Source organism: Lutzomyia longipalpis, chromosome 3, assembly GCF_024334085.1.
Source record: "Lutzomyia longipalpis isolate SR_M1_2022 chromosome 3, ASM2433408v1".
Taxonomy (NCBI): domain Eukaryota; kingdom Metazoa; phylum Arthropoda; class Insecta; order Diptera; family Psychodidae; genus Lutzomyia; species Lutzomyia longipalpis.
In genome coordinates this window covers 30,682,141-30,703,825 of record NC_074709.1, presented here as the reverse complement: position 1 = coordinate 30,703,825, position 21,685 = coordinate 30,682,141, and the positions used below count along the sequence as shown (strand labels likewise).

The 21,685-nt window shown below is 41.0% G+C and overlaps 2 protein-coding genes across 4 annotated transcripts; one reads left to right on the top strand and one right to left on the bottom strand.

Annotated features, from left to right (window-relative positions):
- Nucleotides 1-68: 68 nt before the first annotated feature.
- LOC129793872 (vitellogenin-A1-like) lies at nucleotides 69-6,840 on the bottom strand. The gene is made up of 4 exons (XM_055834330.1): nucleotides 6,641-6,840; nucleotides 2,740-6,553; nucleotides 1,449-2,662; nucleotides 69-1,371 (listed from the first exon to the last, which is right to left on the bottom strand). Exons 1-4 carry the CDS (start codon nucleotides 6,669-6,671, stop codon nucleotides 209-211), a joined length of 6,222 nt encoding a protein of 2,073 aa, XP_055690305.1. The 5' UTR covers nucleotides 6,672-6,840; the 3' UTR covers nucleotides 69-208.
- A 1,114-nt stretch (nucleotides 6,841-7,954) lies between these two features.
- LOC129793852 (glutamine--fructose-6-phosphate aminotransferase [isomerizing] 1-like) lies at nucleotides 7,955-15,975 on the top strand. Of its 3 annotated transcripts, XM_055834304.1 has the most exons (9): nucleotides 7,955-8,480; nucleotides 11,363-11,560; nucleotides 11,715-12,170; nucleotides 13,032-13,067; nucleotides 13,413-13,436; nucleotides 13,825-13,982; nucleotides 14,061-14,347; nucleotides 14,883-15,438; nucleotides 15,500-15,975. In XM_055834304.1, the coding sequence occupies exons 1-9, from the start codon at nucleotides 8,474-8,476 to the stop codon at nucleotides 15,869-15,871; spliced, it is 2,094 nt and encodes a 697-aa protein (XP_055690279.1). In that variant the 5' UTR covers nucleotides 7,955-8,473; the 3' UTR covers nucleotides 15,872-15,975. The 3 variants fall into 3 exon arrangements, with proteins under 3 accessions (XP_055690279.1, XP_055690280.1, XP_055690281.1); XM_055834305.1 differs by lacking the exon at nucleotides 13,032-13,067; XM_055834306.1 differs by lacking the exons at nucleotides 13,032-13,067; nucleotides 13,413-13,436.
- The last annotated feature ends 5,710 nt before the right edge of the window (nucleotides 15,976-21,685 follow it).

Genomic DNA, 21,685 nt, shown 5'->3' with positions numbered 1-21,685 from the left:
GAACAAGAACAAAAAGCAAAGAAAATGGAACAAGGTGAATTTTCTTCAGGAGAAATAAAAGAGAATTATTTAATTTTGGGTCATAAAACCACTGTATTGCTCATCTAATATTTTTTTTATCTACAAATAAATAGTTCATTGTCCGTTTTTTTTTTCTAAATGTTTCGGGGGCCAAATTGGGGGAAGTTTGAGATTGAAGAATGTTCTTTTACATAACACAAGCCTGGGGGATGGCAAAGTTCACGTAGCGAGTTGGGGCCTTGTCGCGGAGATCGGGGTTGTTACCCTTGCGGATCTGTTGACGGTACAGCTGGGCTTGTTGCTCAGAAGCTGGTCTGCAGTACACGGGCACACGCTTCTCAATCTTCTGGACTGGCCTGCATGGGGAATCACAAGCTGGCAACTGACGGATGCTGAAGCAGATCTCACCGTTGCGCTCAACGAACTGAGTCTGGTGCTTGGTTTCGCACTTCCTCTGCTCGAATTGGTGCTGCCTGTTCTTCTCGGCAACAACGAGTTGTTCCTCATCGGCGGAGCTGGAGTCAGAGCTGGAGTCGGAATCATCATCGTCACTGTCATCAGAGTCAGAGGATTCGCTGGAGGAAGAGCTAGAGCTGGAGCTAGAGCCGGAATCATCCTTAATTCCATGTCCATAGTGCTGACGACCAGCCTCAACATCGGTGACGGCATCAGTGAAGAGAAGCTCCTGTTCGAAGCACTTAGCCTGAGCGGCTTCCTTCTTCATGGGCTTAGCTTGTCCCTCGCAGGTGGCATCATCGAGAGCGTAGGCAGCGACAAAGTGAGCATTGCGACGGTGGAAGCAGTTAGCTGGGGTCTGACGGTCATTCTCGCGTTCGGCATCATTGGTACCGCACACACCGAGAACATCATCGCGATATTCGGGGCTCTCAATGGTCACAGTCATACCATTGGTGGTGACAACAACACCACCATCGCGGATCTCAACGGTAACCTCACCAACGGGTCCGCAGTAGATGCGAGCAAGTGGCTGGTCGGCTTCATCTTCGCTGAAGATCTCAATGGCTTCCTTCTCGCTAACGGGCTTGCGTTCACCATCAACGTACACATGGCGGGCCTGGACATCCTTAGCGGGCATGTAGATGACAAAATCGTGCTGATCCTCCTGTCCCAGGACAACCATCACATCCTTATCGTCATCACCATTGGGCTGACGCACCAAGATGGCAATATCTTCATCATCAACGGTCTCCTCGGATTGTTGGCTGTTGCTGCCGTATTCCTCTTCATCTTCGTAGGTAATGTAGGCCACATGCCAGCACTTGCCGAAGTTGTAGTTCAGCACGGATGAGTCGAAGGTGTTGATCTTGTTCTTGTTGATGGAGCAAGTTGCTGTAGAAGATTATGATCAGAGAATTAGTCAAGTCTTTTCTTCAAAGCTAAAAACAATTTAAATTTGCAAAACTTACGATTGTATTGATCGTGGAAAGCAGTGATGGCAAGACGGTCAAAGAGATCGTAGTCAGGGTGGACAGCAAGAGCAGCCCTGAGCCATGGGTTGAGGTGCTCATTGGTGAGTTCAACCTTCATGGTTGGGGTGGCAAGGGAGAAGTTACCATAGTAGCCAGATGGGGAAAGTCTGTAGTCGAATTGGATGCGTCCTGGTTTACCCTCGTGGGTGTAGTCTTCATCCCAATTGAATCCAGCACTGAAGTAGCGAGCAAGAGCCACGGCTTCACCGGAGAAGTTGGCAACATGTGGGTGATCGAAGTTGTACTCAATCTGGAGCTTAACATCCTGCATAAGAGCAGCACGTTCAGTAACATTGCGGCAAGCTGGCAGCTGGTGGTCTCCATGTTCCATTTGGTACAGGCATTCCTGTCCTTCGGGTGTTTGACGGATGTACTTGCGGAAGAAGTCAGTTTGGGCAACCTTTCCTTGGACCTTGGCGTGGAAGGCATTGACACTGTCGCACTTGTCCATACCGATGAGGATATCAGCAAAGAGATCACCACCAGCAACGGTCTCAAGGGCATGCTTGAAGTTCAGCTGAGCCACAGATGGGAGCTTGCTCTCAGCCACGGCACACAGGTGCATTGGGGAAGCCTTAGCGGGGACAGCGGCCAAGAAGAAGAGAGCGCGAGACTTGTCAGCAACGCTGCTATCGGCCACGGCAGCGGTGAAGGTGTAGTGAGAAACTTGGGAAGAGCTATCGAAGTTAGCACCCTGCTGGCTACGGTGGAAGACGGCACCACAGTCAACCATGTAGGATTTGCTGTTCTTAATTCCAGCACCAACAGCCTGGAGGTATTGCTCCTCGCGGCGGTTGCTGTCGGGATTGAGGGAAACAGGGATGGCCATGTTGTCGTATCCAGAGCGTGGGGAAGCACGAACTTGAGCGGCCTGAGAGTGTTGCTGGCCACCTGGTCCGAATTCAGCATCGTACTGCTTAGCCCAGTTGGCGTAGAAGGTAACAGCGGAAGCGGTGCTCTTCTCAGCATCGAAGGCAACATTGAGATTGCAGTGGGGAGCAAAGTGAACGGCCCATGGGAAGGCAACGAATTCCTCGAAGTTATCACGGTGCTCAAGGATGTGACGCCACAGAGTCTGGTGGACGGGAGTGCGGATTTGGTGATCACCGTAGACGCGGAAAGCAACACCGGTAGCCTTATCGCCGAAGACACTAAAACAAGAACAACAATAAGAAGCTAGAAACATTGAAACCTTCTCTGAAGTGAAGGAAGAAGAAGTGAAACTCACGTGTTGAGGGCGACAGTTGGGCGAACGTGGAGGGGCTTGATGTCCTTAGCCTCAGCAACGGGACGAAGATCCATGATGTCCTTGCGGGCGGTGTATGGCCAGCTGCTGTAGTGAGCAATGTTGATAGCCTTGTGGGGGAAGAGTGGCCTGAAGGTGGTGGCGAGGTGGTTGTTCTCCAAGTCAATTTCGAGATTGATGGCAAGTGGCAGATTCATGTGCATCTTGCGGCTGTGTCCAGCAATGTAGCGCTGTTGATCTTGTGGTGTGAAGAATCCAGTCTGGCTCTGCATGTTAACAGAGTAGACAAGATGAAGTTGAGCAGTAGCATTGATGGTCTCTGGCACGGGGATGGGAGCAAACATATCCTCATCACGTGGTCCAGCCTTGGAAACATCAGGTTGGCACTTAGCCTTGATGTCACCAGTGACGGAGAAGTAGGTGGGGACGTAGTAGTGGTGGTAGAAAATAAGACCGGATTCCATGGGGAAGGCAATGGTGAGTTGATCTTGATTGTAGATCTTGGAGTAGTGGAAGTTGTATCCCTGCTTGGCAACACCGGCAAATTCACGGATGAATTCTGGCAAATGCTGCTCAATGGTGGCATTTCCGAAGGCATAGAAACGTTCAGAGCCGAGAAGGTTGAACAGGAATTGAGCCTCAACGGGTTGAGCTTGATCGGGTTGGATGTTGAGCATATCGGCGACCTTATCGAAAGTCCAATCGGCAAAGCCAGTGCTCTTGGGGTTACCACCGGAGGCGGCATAGCTGTTCTTCTTGCTCTTGGCAGAAGCCTTCTGGGCACGGTAGTGGGCCTTATCGTGATCCTTGGGGTACTTGTCGGTGTTGTATTCCTTCTCCTCGAATTGATCATCGAACAAGTCGAAAAGACGCTCAACGGAGGAAGCCATGGCGTAGACGAGAGTCTCACGACGGTATCCACGGAAGCTCTTCTCAACGAAGGCATGAATGCCAGATGGGTAGATGCTGTCGGAAGATCCAAGGGTGGTGAATTGGGCAAGGGCAGCAAGGTTGAATTTCTCGAGGATGGCATCCTTGAGGTACACAGCACTGTAGGAAGCACCGAATTCCTCCTCAGTCAGCATGGGTTCAGCAGCACGGGCAGCAGCAGCGAATTCCTGGTAGTGAGCATGTTCAAGCTCAGCAGCAGATTCAATGGCGGCCTTCACGCAGGCACGCACCTCACGGGATGGATCGTGGTGGGTGAATTCAGCCATAGCCTGGAGGATGTGCACTGGTGGTTCGGTCCTCATGAGCTGCATAACAGCGGCACAACGGACTTCATGAGCCTCTCCAATGTTTTGGTACAGCTTGTACAGCACAGAGCCAGCAAGACGTGGGTAGTTCTGGGTGAGACGATCGAAAGCAACAACAATAGCAGTACGCTGGAAGTCAGTGCATGGGCGCTCTCCCTCGAGGTAGGGCTCAAACACAGACAGAATGTCGGGGTGTCCAAGATTGCCGAGGCAACGGATGTAGGTGAGAACCTGGTGGGAATCCTCATGGGCAATAGCGTACTTGAGTTGAATACCGAGCCATTGGGCGATATCGTGAACAATGGGGGAACGCTTGTCGGCAAGACGTCCGTAAACGTTGACGGGGTAGTATTCGTAGGAGGTTTGGTTGTTGACAACAGCCTGCTCAACAATCTTGGTGAGGGCAAACAGGGCAGTAACATTGAGAACTTCCTGCTGGTGCACGTAGGTGCTGGTGGCCATCTTGAAGAAATCGTGGAGGAGCTTGTCAGTGGGAGCCTGGACGGAATTGGGGAGGGTGGCAACAAGTTGGGCAGCTTCCTCGTGGGTAACGACCTTCTTGGTGACCCATTCGAAGATGGCAGCAACAGCTGGTCCGGTACCGGCTTCAGCGCAAGCATCACGGAAGGCATACCAAGCATCGGTGGCTGGGTGCTGTTGGGGCAGACTCTCCTGGTTGTATTTGTCATCAGCAGTCTGGTGGAGGGCATTCTGGTGGGCAAGATGGAGCTTCTGGGCAACAAAGTCAATTTGCTCAAAGTCCATGATGCGGATGAGACGCACAGCAAGGGTGAACTTGGCGAGGGTATTGTGCTTGGGCAGCTGAGATGGCTCCTGGGCATCCTTGGCGATTTCCTGGCAGATTTCAATGCACTTCTTGGCAACATCAATCTTAGCGGCAATGGAGTGACCCTTGTAGCCGACAAAGAATGGCAAGTAGGCGTGTTCAGGGCTCTGCTTCATGTTTGGCTTGGGGTGCCAGAATTCCTGACTCTCACTGAGGCTGTCAGACTCAGAGCTGGAGCTATCGGAGGAGTAGGACTCGGAAGCGGAGGAATCTTCATCGGAGGAGCTAGAGGAAGAGTCATCGGAGGATGAGGAAGAAGAGGAAGAGTTATCGGAATCATTGGAATCATCGGAAGAGGAATCATCATCGGAATCATCGGCATTCTTCTTGTTGTTGTAGTTCACCTCCTCCATCTTGTGGCTGTACTTGTGATCCTGCTCATGGTGGGGATGTCCAGCAACGCTCCTCCTGGCGCGCCTAAAGTGCTGCTCAGTTGGTTCGGGGTAGCGTTCATTGTACTTGGGCTGGTACTTATCGTGGTTGTTCTCCTTGTTGTATTCCTGGTTATCTTCCTGCTGTTGCTGCTTCCTGTATTGCTGACGCTCACGAAGCTTGTCCTGCTCACGGAGGAGCTGGGTCTTCTTGGCGTGCTGGTTGGTCTCAGAGGAATCATCATCGGAAGAGCTGGAGCTGGATGAGTCGGAATCATCATCGGAGGAAGAAGAGTCGGAATCATCATCGTCTTCATTCACAGGGCGGATGGCATTGGTGGTGTCGGATGGGAGGTTGTAGCGGCTGACGAGATCACCAACGGGGAGAGCATTGTCTGGTCCCTGGCAAGCACCGTGGAGGGGCTTGACATCCTGAAGGGTAACCTTGACGTAGCTGGCAACCATGGGAGCCTCATCGTCACGGAGATTGTTGTTAACGAGCACCTTGTTGTAGGTGGCGGCACTCTGGATGGTGTAGTTGGTCAGTTGGCCGGTGATGTAGATGGTGGAGACAGAGCTGCGAGTGAAGAAATCACCCATCTGGTTGGCATTGGGCTTATCGTCATTCTCCTCCATGGTCTGCAGGCTGAAGTGGTAGCCAATGCGCTTGTCGCAACGCTCAAAGTTCTTGGTCTTCACAATTTGCACATGCTGATCAGTGTGGTTCTGCTTGAGCTCAGGAATGGGGAACCATTCACGGTGAGTCTCAGCAAATTGAGCTGGAACAGGGGAGACGCGGTACTGAACTTCGCACTTGCCAGTCACGGTAGCTTCCATGGTCTTGTAGGCACCAACAATGCTCTTGTGGGCATCATATTCGGGCATCTGGTTGTACTTGCACTTAATCTCATTCTCACCGGCAAGATCCAGCTGGAATTGAGACACGACACCCTTAACTTGGTTCACGTGCTCATTGGCCATGCATGGATCGAAAGCGAGGGAACGGATGACGCCATTCTTGTACTCAATGGCGAAGGGCTTCTCGCAGAAGGGCTGCTGCTTGTAGGGCAGAGTCTTCTCGTCCACTTCGGAGGCCCAACCCTCGATGAGTTGACCGTTGAAGGGAGCGTACTCAGCCTTAGTGAGGCGCCCAATAAGCTCAGTCTCGCTCTTTTGGCACAGAGTAAGATGAGCACGGGAGAAGACACCAGAGTACTGATCCTTTTGCTCGGGGAATCCGGTCAAGGTGCGGGATTCAACTTCGTAGGTGTACTCCTGGTATGGGCTGAAGGCAGCATCATGGTAAGCCAAAACACTGGCCACTGCACAAACAAGAAAAAAAAATAAAAAATTAATCCTTGGAGGTTCATCCTTTAAATCCTTTGAGCTTGCTTTGCCCAAATACTCACCCAAGGTGCAAAGGATGAAGGCACAACGCATTGTTAGAAGGTATCCGGATGAGCCTGTTTAGTGGTTTTTGTATCCTATGTCCAAATGAAACTAACTAATTCACTTTACTGAACTAGGAACACCGAATGATGCCTTCTCCATGCATTCAGGCAGCTTTTATAGGCAACCTTTTGATGAAGTCAGCACCCCCGTAATCAACCCATAATGTGCATAAGTAATCTGCAGTAAGATCAATCCGAGATTAAGCTACTTCTTATCACCCCCCGTGGGGTCAAAAGGGGCTCCCACTTGTCGCTAAATGATCGCAACGAATCCATTCAACTCTGCTTTTTTTTGCATAACAAAAAGAAGCAAAAAAAATAACGTTTTATTTTTTCAAAAAGAAAATTCATAAAGAAATTCTCTTAAAGAAAAGATTCTCAGAAAATTTCTTGAGATGATTTTCAAAGGAAATTCCTTCTTTGTTCAGGATTTTCCTTATCTTCATTGAGAATGCAAAAAAAAGTTTTTGCAACGATCAATGAACTCTCAAAGAAAATTGATAAGAGAAAAACAGAGAAAAATAAATAAAATTTATTATGAGATTTATTTTCCAGAATAATCTGCCTAATCAGTTGCAAAATGCTGCATTGAGAAGATTTTCAAAACTCTCTAAAATCTAATTGAGAGAAGAAAAAGAATTTAATGATTTTCCTCTGATGGTTCTTTCATCGTTCAAGTGAGCATTCTGCAAAGTCTATACCATTGGGAAACGTTTAAGAAAACTTACAATGTTCTTTTTTCATTCATCAAAAAGAATCTCTTTGAAATCTTCTAGAAATAAAGAAAAATAATTAATTCATAAATTAGACATTTTTAAAAGCACACAGAAGTGAGTATTTTGCAAAGTCTGTAGCAATGAGAAATATTTTCTGAAAATTTAGGGAGCTTTTCAATTAAATTTAAAATTGATTTACTGGACCAAGAAGCTGCGAAGAAAAGAATTGATTTCTTTTTCAGTTCTTTGAAATAAAGAGAGAAAAAAGAAAAAGGACATTATGCACAATCTATGGATTGGATATAATGTTTTTTTTTTTATTAAAACACATTTTATTGATTTATTTATTTTATTAATTAATTTACTAATTAAAATAATTCTAAATCAATTTATTCTTCTTCACATAATTTACTTACAGCAGCATAATTTCTTCTTAAAACTTTATCAATATTTCTTCAAGATTAACATTTTTGTTGATTTTCTCTACGGAAAATTTCCAAGATCATAGAAAAGCGTTAGGAAATTGTATTAGTGAACCCCTCGCAGTAAGACATTTATTATCAGACAGTTCGCTCTATAAGGCAACACGTGCCCCCTTTAAAGTGACAAATTGCAATGTAAAAAAAAACTTTTCCGGGTGTTTTTGTGTAGTTCCTCCGTGAAGTCTGACTTTAGGGGCGACTACGGGAGAAAACAGCGCCCAAATTGCTACTAAAAGTAAACTTCCTCCCACGCTCTGTTGCAAAATATACAACATCAAAATATTCTCCCTCCCGCGCGCATCCTCCTCACCACTTCAACACTCTGCAGTTGTGGCTACGTTGGGTGGGGGCTCGCGCTCTGTTGGTGCGTTAGCACAAACTCCAGCCGGTGGTGTACGTTTAGTTGGCCACAAAGTGCCACAGTATTCGTACGCGTTGTCCCCACATCGTTCGTCCGTCTCACGCGCCATCCCGCCCGAGGACCTCTAGTGCAGAAGTAGTGAAAGTTTCCTGAACACAGCTGAGAAGACAAGGACGCCTCCGCGGAAGAATCCCACAAATATCCTCCACAAACTACTAAGAAGACAGAGAGAATGTGCGGTAAGTGCCACTGTCTCAGAGAGCCACGTCCACGGAAGAAAGGCGCTTTTCGCAGTGCGAGAGTGGCACTTTCACTCTTGGCGTGTCAACAATCTCAGGGGTGCATCATCGAGGGAATAAAAATCCTCGCTTTTTTTTATTCCGGATTTTTTTTTGTTGAAAATATTCTAAAGTTATTTCTTTAAAATTTCTTTTAAATGGTTGTTTTGGCAGTTTTTGGAGACTATCTTTAGGGCTTTGTATAGTTGATTCAGTTTAAGACTAACCTAAAAATGAGAAAAGTTTAAAGAAATTGTCTTTTTTTTTTAAATTTTTATTGGATTTTTGTTTATTCCTTACACAAATAAATAGGAAATATTCTTTTTAGTAATGAAAAAATATTAATAACTTTCAGAAATTAGTTTCATTATAAAAAAAACAATTAAGACTTTTTACTTAAAAAATTTTAAAAGAAAATCATATTGAGATTATTGTTTAATAATTTTCATAATTAAAAAAAAATACTTTTGAGAACTTTGAAAGAAAAAAGAACCTTTAAAACACCCAAAAAATATTCCTGTTGTTCCTAATACGAACCCCTACTGTATGTTAGAAAAAAAATTTTAAAAAATTCTACCTGATGCAATGCAAGGAAATTTTGCTAAGCACTCGCAAGAATTTTTCCAAAGATATGCTTCTTCACTTTTCATTTGACAATTATTCCCATATAAAAACGAATACAATCTAATCAGCAAATTGATAAGATTTCGAGGAAATAGCGCTTAAGAGGAGGAAATTGAGCCTCAAATGATGATCTTTCGAGGAAATTTCCTCGAAAGAAAAACAAAAAATATTCCCTCTGAGCCCATTTTTTCCAATCCGTTGATTTTTATGAAAATGATTCAGAAGTGAAATAAAAGAAGAAAAAGAAAATCTTATCGCTTCCGTGCGGAATTTATACAGCACCGCGATGTCGCAACCGAATAAAAGAACATTTTATTAAGCACAAAATTGCACGTCTGGCGTACAAAAGATTCCCAATTTTTTTTTCTTCAATAAAAGCAAAATTCAAAAGAGTTTTGCATAAAGATTAATATGCGCGCCCAAGTGGTTGTGATGAAAAGGCCGAAGAATATTGTGCTGCTCTGTGAAAGTGAAAGTAAACAAGAGTAGAGTGGAAAAAAATGCTTAAAGGCACAAAGTGGGTCAAAAAAGGCACAAAACGAGAATCAAATTGGAAAAAGAAGTGAATGCAAACTATAGCTGTTGGGAGTTAAAAATAGTTCAAGATATTTATTACTTATTTGAACACTTTTTATTGATTAGTTTGAATTTTTAAATGTTTCCCAAAGGTTAAAGATTTTTAAGGGTGTTTAAAGATCTCACAGAAAATTTAGTTTTTTATTCAAAATCAATTTATTTCTTAAAGCAATGAAAGACGAAAACATCTATTTTTTAATTTATTAATTTTTGATGATTTTTACTATCAATTTATCCAATAACAAAAAATATTGGAAAAAGAGCTAAAGGGAAAAATAAACGCCCAAACAAATTCTATCGTGCAATTTTGTCGTGATCACTACTTTCTCTTTCACCTCCGCACAAATAAACTATCGTTTTATTAATTATTACAGCAGCAGAAGCAATTTTTTTTTAGCGATGCGGAGCGACACATGGCACCCATAAAATCAAACCTGATCCGCCGCAATATTAATTTTTATGAGACTTCATTTTTAGTAAGCCGGCAAAATTCACGCTTTATGGAAAATTTCCTTTTTCTTCACGCATCAAAAATGTTTTTTTGTTGTTGTTGATTAAATTGCATTAGAATAGAACGATGTTGCGTTAGACTTGTTGATAAATCCGTGTAGTAAATGATAAGAAGTCATCGCGCACGTATGAAATCTTCAATCATTTTGCAAATTGTTGGGGGAAGTTCCATTCACTTGTGTGGAAGTAATTTTATCGCAAAATATTCTCTTACGTGGCCCATTCACAGCGTTAAATCTTTGTGATTTTCTCGCGTCTCGCTCTTCTCTCTATAAAAATTTAAAACCATGACGAAAGAGAGATAAGAATTTTTGCAATAAAGAAAGAAATTAAAAAGAAGATGATTCAAGAAATTCCTAAAAGTCTTTTTTTTATGATCAACTTTTTCCCTTTTAAAATAAATCCGCTCATCTAAAGAACTTTGACAAAAATTCCCAATTCAAGAGAGAAATGATCCCTCGGGCAGTTTGGTCAGAAGTTGATTTTTTTTAAATTAAAAATTCTGCAAAGAAAATCAAATGTCGCCACACTGCGTCCAAAAACCCGTCCGTATGACCTTTTTGCATGCGAAGGTGAACCCCACAAGCAAGCTAGGCGGCCCCATAGAATGCGGAAGAGCACCACTTCTTCTCCGCTCCTGTACACGATCGATCAAGCCGCCCTTGTCGCGATTAGAAAGTAAAAATGAAAAAGAAAAAAAAAAGATAAAGAAAGACAAGCTTTTTCGCTCGCCAATTTCCACTTGTATAGATTGATAAATCATCGCAGCTATTTTTTTTTCAACCTGCTCCACAACTAGGGTGTGTGAGTGTGTTGTAATGCACTTGAAATAACGACATAATTCCTCATTGTTTGCTTACTTTAACATTTTATAATTAAGCTGAAGAAGAATGAAAAGAAACAGAAATAGAATTAGAAGAGTTCAAGTAGAAAACATCTTAAGAGGGGCCTTATTTTTAGCACATGATCCAAAGAATGACGAATTTATGATTAATTAAAAACGGATGTAGTTCTTCAAAAAGGTGATTTTGTATTCCAAGAAAGTCTTGAGATAATCTTTTATCATTCCCAAGAAAGATTAAGATCTTTTTGTAGTCAATCAAAATGAATTGAAAAAAAATTTTTTTTTGCAGGAATTTTTGCTTATCTGAACTACCTGACGCCGAAAACAAGGCGAGAAGTTCTAGATCTGCTTGTTACTGGACTGAAACGACTCGAATACCGTGGATATGATTCAGCTGGTATTGCCGTGGATTCCACAGACCCATCGGACATGGTTCTAATTCGTAGATCTGGAAAGGTTAAAGTTCTCGAAGATGCCATTGCGGAAGGTAAATCAATTAAATTATCTTCTATTTGAGAGTTTTTTCATTCTTTATTCAATTTTTTTCATAGCCGAAAGCTTTGGAAAAAAAATGATAAAAGTTCATTCAACACACCCCAAAAAATACTTCAGTTAAAAAAATTAATATTTTTTTAAATTAGAATTCTCCGAGGACCCTGATGAGGCTCCGCGTCAGGTGCACGTGGGTATTGCACACACCCGATGGGCAACACACGGTGAACCATCGGAACGCAATTCACATCCACAGCGATCGGATGAGGCGCATGGCTTTGTTGTGGTTCACAATGGAATCATGACGAACTACAAGGAGATCAAGACATTCCTGGCAAAGAGGAACTACACATTCGAATCGGACACCGATACGGAGATTATTGCAAAGTTAGTGCATCACCTGTGGACACAGCATCCGGGCTATTCCTTCCGGGAGCTCGTTGAGCAGGCAATTCAGCAAATGGAGGGTGCTTTTGCCCTCGCATTCAAGTCTAAACATTTCCCGGGTGAATGCGTTGCTACACGTAGGGGTTCACCACTTCTTGTGGGTATTAAGACCAAGACACGCCTGGCTACAGATCACATTCCAATTCTCTACGGAAAGGGTGAGTGGCCCAAAATTTTTTCCCCAAAAATACTTTTGATTTACCTTCAAAATTAAAACACTTTTGAGTGATCTTTTGAAAGGTGCTCAATGGCAGGGATTTTTCTATGATAAACAGCTCTTGGTTTCTTAGGCATAAAAAGTCACAGAGATTGAGGAATAAAAGGCTAATAAGTAGGTACTAAATTCAAGCCTCAAATGTACTAGAATCAAACCCCAAAGTACTTGAATCAAGCCTGAACGTACTAAATTCAAGCATTTAAATAGTAAATTCAAGCCTCAACAGTACTAGAATCAAGCTCAAGTGTTTTTTTTTTCAATTTATAATTTTTTTTTGAAAAAAATTGACTTAAAAAATTCTTTTCTTGGTTTAAAAAATTCTTTAAAATTCACTAAATATTCATAAATTTAATTTTTATTCTTATTTAAGTAATTTCTTTTTTTGATTTGAAGATTTTTAAGCTTAAAAAATCCTTTTTAGTACTGAAATTTTTGTTAAAATATATTTCTTAAAAATCTCTGCCATTGAGCCTCAAAAGATCCCACGCATTCGTCCTAAAACTACCTCCAATTCTGTGTGTTTGTGTTGTCTTTTTTGTGTTTGTTTTAACTAATACTACAAAATGAATCCTGAAAAATATCCAACAAGTAAAAAAAAATCCCAACAAGTTAAAATAAACACCTATCAAGTTATAAACAATCTCAGCGAATTAAAAAAAATACCCAACGAGTTAAAAAAATCCCAGCGAATTAAAAAATATCCAACGAGTTAAAAAAATCATATCATCGCTGGATAATGTATTTTGCAAGAAAAAAAAACTTCCTGTGACACTTTCCCTCCAACCTCTCTCTCCTTCTCTAGACGACACCGCCCTACGCACACAGGCCAATTCCAAAGGTACACAATGACTTAAAAAAAAAGATTTCGAGTTAAAAAAAAACTTAGTTGATTCTCACACAACCATTTTCTCAATATTAATTACCTCACTCACACGTCACACACCTCAGACGCTCAATGCGCCTACACTTTTGTTTTCTAACTCGTCTAACTTATTTTGTTTTATTTTTTTTTCTTTTTTTTATGAATTTCTCATCAACCATATGTGCTAAAACAATGCTTTTGCACAAATTCTCCATTTTTTTGACCTCCCAAAAAATATTAAAATTAATTCCCCAACGACTTAAAAAAAAATTACAATTAAAAACTGACTTAAAAAACACCGTTGTGATTGATCCAAAAAAGACGCTGATGGTTCAAAACATTCAGGTAATTACTTACAAGTCCCCATTTAGAAGCTACCGGTGATTGTCATGTGGGTTACACAACACACATAAACCATAAATTTAATTCGTCCTTTTTTTAACCTTCTTCTGGTGATGGAAATTCTTTTTCTTTTTCAAGAAAGCACATTTTTTTTAAAATAGAAATCATACCTCCAAAAACGAGTTAAAAAAAACTCCTCCATCTCAGGACATTTTACCATTTTATGCGATAAGCCATAAAAAATACTCAGGTGGTGGAGCTAGATGAGTTAAAAAAAATATTTCTGTGCGCTTTTTGGTTGCTTTTTGTTGTTACAAAATGGCGGAACACTTGAAAGAACGCTAACCTAACTTTATCTTTAAATTTTTGCTGTGTGTGTTCGTGTGTACAGAGCATCGTCCCCATGGTACGGCTCGTGATGTACCATTGATGCCAAGAACAGAGAGTACGAGTGAATTTATGCCGTTGGAAGATAAAGAAGTGGAATACTTCTTTGCATCTGATGCATCAGCTGTTATTGAGCACACCAACAGGGTTATTTATCTGGAGGTAAAGTAATTTAATTAGTAATTTTAAATATGACCCGAAAGCGATAAAGTGGAAGATTTTTGTTAACAAAATCATCAGGATGACGACGTTGCAGCCGTCAAGGATGGTGCTTTGAGTATCCATCGGCTGCGTAAGTGCTTGGATGATCCACATGCACGTGAGATTACAACACTCAAGATGGAGATTCAGGAGATCATGAAGGGGAACTACAAGTACTTCATGCAGAAGGAAATCTTCGAACAACCCGAATCGGTGGTTAACACAATGCGTGGGCGTGTTAACTTTGAAAATGAAACTGTTACCTTAGGTGGTATTAAGGACTACATTCCTGAGATTAAGCGCTGCAGACGTCTCATGTTGATTGGGTAGGTGAAGAGTCTACTACCGCTGGAAATTGTTAATGTTAGAAACTTTTGCAATTGAGAAGTGTTGCGGTTTAAGAATGTTGCACTAAGAAACTTTTGCAGTCAAAATCAGTTGCAATTTAATAGTTTTGCGGTTAAAATTGTTGTAGTTAGAATCCGTTGCAGTTCAGAACTGCTGAAGTTGACGACTGTTTCAGTTAAAATGCGTTGAGATTCAAAATTGTTGCAGTCTGAAACTGTTGCAGTTAGAGTTTGTTTCAGTTTAAAATTTTTGAGGTTAAAGATTGTTGCAGTAAGAAACCGTTCAAATTCAAAACTGCTGTGGTTGACATCTACTTCAGTAATAATCCGTTAAAGTTCACAACTGCTGCAGCTCAAAACTGTTGCAGTCAAAATCTGTTGCAGTTTAAAATTTTTGCTGTCAATGACTGTTGCAGTAAGAAACCGTTAAAGTTCAAAACTGCTGCAGTTACAAACTTGTCCAGTTAGAATTTGTTGGAGCAGGAATAACAAATCAATTATTCCGTTTTTGTAGATGCGGCACAAGCTACCATTCAGCCGTTGCTACACGTCAACTGCTGGAAGAACTAACCGAACTGCCTGTAATGGTGGAGTTAGCATCGGATTTCCTCGATCGCAACACACCCATCTTTCGGGATGATGTTTGCTTCTTTATCAGTCAGAGTGGCGAGACAGCCGATACACTGATGGCATTGCGCTACTGCAAAGCACGCGGGGCCCTCATTGTGGGCATTACAAACACGGTGGGTAGTTCAATTTGTCGTGAAAGTCACTGCGGTGTTCATATTAATGCTGGACCTGAGATTGGAGTTGCCTCAACGAAGGCTTACACATCGCAATTCATCTCTCTCGTGATGTTTGCTCTTGTCATGAGTGAGGATAGATTGTCGCTGCAATCACGACGCAAAGAGATCATTGCTGGTCTTGCCAGTTTGGCGGGGCACATTAGGCGTGTTCTGGAGTTAGATGAGCGTGTTCGGGAGCTGGCAACGGATCTGTATCAACATAAATCTCTCCTCATAATGGGAAGGGGTTACAATTTTGCCACGTGCCTCGAAGGAGCACTGAAGGTAAAAAAAAACTCCTTTGTGTTGGCCTGTGTGTACTCAATATTGCTTAATGATCTTCTAGGTTAAGGAATTAACGTACATGCACAGCGAAGGAATAATGGCGGGTGAACTTAAACACGGCCCATTGGCTCTTGTTGACGATCAAATGCCCGTCCTTATGATTGTTATGCAGGATCCGGTGTATGAGAAGTGCATGAATGCTCTGATGCAGGTACAAGCGAGACAGGGACGACCAATTCTCATTTGTCAGGAGGGCGATGAGAAGACAATGAGCTATGCATCGCGCGTTCTTGAGATTCCCAAAACAGTTGACTGCCTTCAGGGTATCCTCACTGTGATCCCAATGCAGCTGCTCAGCTACCACATTGCCGATATGCTGAACTACAATGTTGATTGTCCACGAAATCTCGCTAAATCCGTGACTGTGGAGTAAAATTTTTTTGTGTGTATGACGCGCAAATTTAAGAGATTTTTCTTTTTTAATTATTAACAAAGCAAATACATAATTATCTATTAAAAGCCATTCAAGATCTTAAAGAATGTGTTTTTTTCTTAGTTAGTTTTTTGTTTGTGTCGTCATGCAGGCGTCGTCTGCAGAAAAATTTGCATTCACATTAAACTATCAAAAAACGTTAACGAATATTTTTTGAATTAATTGTTGCACGCAATTTCTCATTGAAACGATTGTACGCAATTACTTATTGCAACGTTCGTATGCAACTTTACATTGCAATGGTCGCGCTCAACTCGAAATTACAATGTTGCATGCAACTAACTGATTGCATTAAAAAATTTGAACTAAACGAACTTTTTTTTGCATTTCGACAAAATTCGTGATATCCGTGTTTTTTTCCCAAATTTGTTGGCATAAAACGCATTTTTTGGGCTCCTAGGGACTTACGTGTGCTCCGGGAGCCTCGGGGAGCTCCTCCGTGCGGAATTTGGGGCCCGCGGAAATTTTGACGGTTGGGGATTTTACACGCACTTTTTTTCCTGGAAATGCATTTTCGCGAACTTTTCAAACCAATGATGCCATTCGACGCGGCGTCGCTTTCTGATTGCAAAAACTTACTTCCGGCCGGAAAACTCGGCGGAAAACGCGAGAAAATTGCGAAAAACTGAAAACGTGAGGGAGACGGATAGCATAAAAATGCATCCATCTCATTTTCTCTTGAGCAAATAGTACCAAAAATGGCGCCAAATTCAAAAAGTAGTCAAAAAAGCATGAAAATTATATGGGGGCGCTATGAAGGGGGGCTCTGGGGAGAAAATGAATGTCGTTTGTGAAAACCGCCTGGTATAAGTGGACTCTGTACCTTTCATCGCGATCGGACCAACGGTGTAGAAATGCATAGCTGTACAGACACGAAATTATAGAGAGACCTTTCTTTATTATATAGATTTTTATTTATTTTTCATGAAACTTTTATGGAAAAACTTAGGACTTGTAATTCATTTTTTTTAAGAACTTCTAAAATTCAATTAATTAATATCCTAATTAATTATTCTATAAGAATTTTGTAAAAAGTTCTAAATTGTTCTTGAAATTTTTCTAACAAAAATATTAAAAAAAAAACCTCAAATATTTTTGTTGAGAATCTTAAAGAATTTTTCCCCAAAAGCATCCCATGAGCATTTGCACAAAAATGTTTCAGGAGGGGGAAAGAATATTATTTTCTGTTGATTCTGGCGCCAAAGGTGGGCGAATAAATCCTCCTCATGTGGGGAGGTTTCCCGTGAAAAGCTCCCCAGAGAGACATTGAGGGGGTGGGTGGATGTGTTGGCACTCAGCTAAAGTGTCTCGACGTCTCGCGACGATGCATTTCTGACTCGCTTGGCGCCATGAAGCCCTTTTTGGTGGATCCCCCCGCCCCACCGTCCATGAATCACTGTTGGATGACTTTTCTCTACACACCATCTTTGGCCAATTAATCATCCCGCTTTATTTTTGGGAGAGAAAATCTTTCTCCTCTCCAATTAAAACTCAATTAAGAGATTGTTTGAAAGAAAAAAATCAAACAGAAAAGGATTGAAAAAGGGTTTCGGTGGAGGAGAGGGAATTAAAAGCAGATGGCAGAGAAGATTAGCATCTCTGGTGCGGGATTGCATAGAGAGAATAGGAGAAGAATGGTAGAAAAGTCAAGAAGAAAATTCTTCAAGAAGGAAATGTCAAGACGAACGTTTTTTTAATATGCCGCTAATTAACATCTTTGATTGTTTTTGAGAAAGAAAATTATTCACAAGAAGTCTCCACAGATGCTTGCGATGGGGAAATCGGAATCCCTTTTAAAAGGAGAACGTTCCCCCACCATCATAGAGAATCAGAGAATATGTGGGGTGGCAATTTCACATGCGATCCTGTAAATGGAGGCATCTCCGTGGTTTTGTGGGGAATTCCATGGCGCGGTATGTGCGCTTCTTGTGAGTGCGATGTAATTAGCACGTATTTGTTGCTGGGGCCCACGAGAAGACACTTCCGCCACATCAGAGACCATAAATTGGCAAAAGACGCGCGAGGTCACAAATGGAGCTTGCAAATTCATAAAGTAAAGTAGAGAGGAGTTGAAGAGCGACATGCTGTGCTTCAAAGGGCACAAGCGAGAGCTTTTTTTTGTTGGTTCAAGCCACAAACACAGAGACAATGGGGAACGTGGTAGACGAGAAGAGATCTTTTGATGCTAAATAACGTCTAATTGAATTTAAATTGAATTAAATTAGGGAGTAAGAATTTGACGCAATTTGAATTAAAAATGGGAAGAAAACATGGAGAAAATGTGGAAAATATCCGATGGAAAGTTAGATATTTGATGGGACATGTCTTCATTTTTTCCTAGTCCATTGTAGAGTTTAAGAAAATAAAATAAGAATAATTAAAACCTTCTAATCTAGCTAGAAATATCTACCTTATAATAAGAATTTCTCCAGTGGAAATTCTGAATCAGTTTCCTTCGTTTCTCCACTAAACTTTTACACAGTTTTATGGTGGTATTGTATGCCGGCAATTCTCTCCAATTTCTTCTCAATCATTAATCTCCTTTTTGCCTTTCATATACCAAACGATCGCAAATAAAATGTAGGTATCACAACATTGTTGCACCGAAAGTCAACTTTAATAGAAATCAATGGAATCAAAATGTTAAATCAATTAGACCTCAAGAAATCATCACAAATTCCCGCAGTTTAAAATAATTGATGAGCGCGCCAAGTACATTGATGATTTAGAAAAGATGCTGCACTCGCAATTAAATGATCCCATTGATCTCATACACGTATGTTGCCAAGCACAAGAGCTTGTGAAGATCCATTCTGGCTGTGCACGATGAAGCCATTGAGAAAAGTTCTTTGCAAAGAGTTTCTTCTTGTGTTTCGTTTTATTTTTTTTTTTCGTTTTTTTTGTAAATTAAAATCCCTTATCAACAATAAATCATTTTCTCTGCCATGCAGTGTGCACTGTGCAAAATGGTCGAGAAGGGTCTGCTGTGTGCGGGAATGGCCAACACAAAACGTTTTAATCATGAAACAACCACTCCACGTCTCGCCATATGAGATTTTTGTGTTATATGTGCTGTGCACTCTCAAATACACCAGCAGCAACCAACAAACATCCCCGGTCTCTCTGGGTGCCTTTAAAATTACCACAACATTCTACAACTTCTCTTTCTTTCTCTCTCTCAGGTAGATGAGGCAGAGGCGAATTTTTACCAAATGATCGCGAGCGCGAAATATGATTCACTGATCATTCCCTCTAAGGTGCTGAAGAAGATCGAGAAGATCTGAAAGAAGCAAAAGATGTTTTTTTTACTAAATTTTACCAATTTTACCAGATACTTATTCTGGTAAAGCTTTTGGGAATATTTAGTAATAAATTTTATTGTTTAAAATGGTTCAAGATTTGTAGGCGACGCCATCTTGTGATTTTCCTCAAAACACAAAAGTAGGTTTTTCTCAAGATCTACTGAATGGATTTTGATGGCGTAAAAAGCAAATGAAAGAGGAAGCATTAGCGGAAAATGTACCGGAACAGATTTTTGAATTTCAACTTAAAAGCTGAGAAAACTGGACAAATGTTCTTATTTATTTTTCTCAACTTCTGAGTTGAAATTCAAAAATCCATTCCGGTACATTCTATGCTAATGCTTCCTCTTTCATTTGCTTTTTACCCCATCATAATCCATTCAGTAGGATCCTTAAAAATTCTGAATATTTTATTGAAATCACAAAAAGAATCCTAAATATATTTAATTGCTTATTAATATATAAAATTCTTTGCGTTAAAGCACAAAAAACAGGATTACCCCCTCGTCCGTTCCACGTTAAGCGCACAATTTTATAGCAGGAGGAGAGCTATCGATCGCGAAATGTTGAAAATGGAATGAAATAAATGGTGCGGAGGGGACAAAACAAGCCAGTGTCACTCACTTCACTCATATTGCATTTAATTGAATCTTTTATATAAAAGAGAAGGAGGAGAATGGCAAGAAGACAAACACCGGGGGACAACACAAAGAAGCATCGCGCGACTGAATCCCTTTTGCCAGTTGTTAGGGACGTCAAAGGTAGTTCCCATTTGACGATCGTCAATGACTGTTGAACCGCGTGATTTTTGCTAAATGTGAAAAAGGAACGAATTTACCTCTCGCGCCAAGACGCTTCGTGCAATCTCACGTGTTGATTCTCCATTGATTTGAACGCGATTGCACGATCAAGTGATCAACGATCGTACTTGATTTTTTTCTCTTCACTTGTGGAGTGCCCAAAAAGTGTCTCTTTTGGATCTTTTGTGTGTGTGTGTGCACAAGAAGGCAAAAGAGTAAATGAAATTAAAAAAAAAAGATCACCGCGATCGGTGTGTGAGATCAAGAAAAATAATTAATAAATGTCTGTGGCAGTTTTGTTTTTTATCACGATGAAATGCTAACTTTCCAACCGGTTTGTGCGATTTTTAGATCATTTGTGCGCCACCCACACCATCAAATACTCAATCCACCTTTTTCCTGCCATACCTGGCACCCATGGAAGACCTCGCGCGCAATATTCTCACAGAGTTAAAAGTTGCAAAACCGTCGCAATAATTCTAGATTCGCGATCTTTCCTTAGTCTCCATAACATTGAGGCACTTTTTACGCGATCTTTCTCACAGAAGAAGATCATATTCTGAAATAGGTGATCGTGAATCATTTTATGCTTCTTCTCATCTCAATAAAATTATTATTAATCTTCATGTTTTTAGTGTTTTGTCCAAACGACACGGAGAGGGAGCTATTAAATTTTCAAAGAAAATACTCTTCGAAAAGCCATTTCAACGCAACTCTAACAACTCGATCACTCGATCGCGTTTTATTTTAACTTCGTGGGATATTTTTTTTTCTTCCACGGGATTGTGCGAATCGATCGGGTTTTTTGTCGAAAGAGTGCAACATACAATTTTCATCTCTTTGCCGAGGAATATTGGCAACAAAGTTGGTTGAAAATGGGGGTCACGCTATCGATCACGATGCGAACACCTTCAAAGTGGTGGTTGAAGGAATAAAAAGAGTTAAGAAAAAAAAAGCCAACACAGTGAAGTTTTGTAGATCAGATAAGGATTGTTTTTGGTGTTTTCCACCACTCTTGTCTGCAGTTCGCTTGTCGATCGTTTTCCTCTTTATATAAGAAAGAAAAAAGATTGCAGGGTGTAACTCAGGGAGGTCAGGGAATTTATTAAAAAGTTAAAGAGTTATCGCAGACGCTATAAGTATTAAGTGAAGTAGTACGAACAGGGAAGGGGTTAAGCAGAAAGAAGTTAAAAAGTTTCTTTTTTACCATTATATTTAGTAAAAGTCGTTAAAGTACTAAAATCTAGCTTCAAAAGTATTAAATTCAAGCCACAAAAGTACTAAAATTATTATAATAATCTGTGGATTAATTTTCATTATTATCTTATTTGAATTTTTTTTATTAGTTCTTCTGCAAGAATAATTTGAAGAGTGAGTAAACTCCTTTCTCTGTGATTCTCATACGATCAAGTCAAGATAGCGCGCAAACACCTAGAATTTTTTCCAACTGATGCAATTTAATTAAATAGATTTTCTTGTTAATAACATCATGAGTTACTATATCAAAGAAATATCTTGCAATTGAAAATAGTTTCTTCCATTTTCACTACATATAATCACCTCCAACAGCTATGTGAGCTTTGACTTGTTTTAAGGTTTAACCACAAGATGTTTCGCATTGAGATCGATCAATGGTTCACGTTGGGCACTCA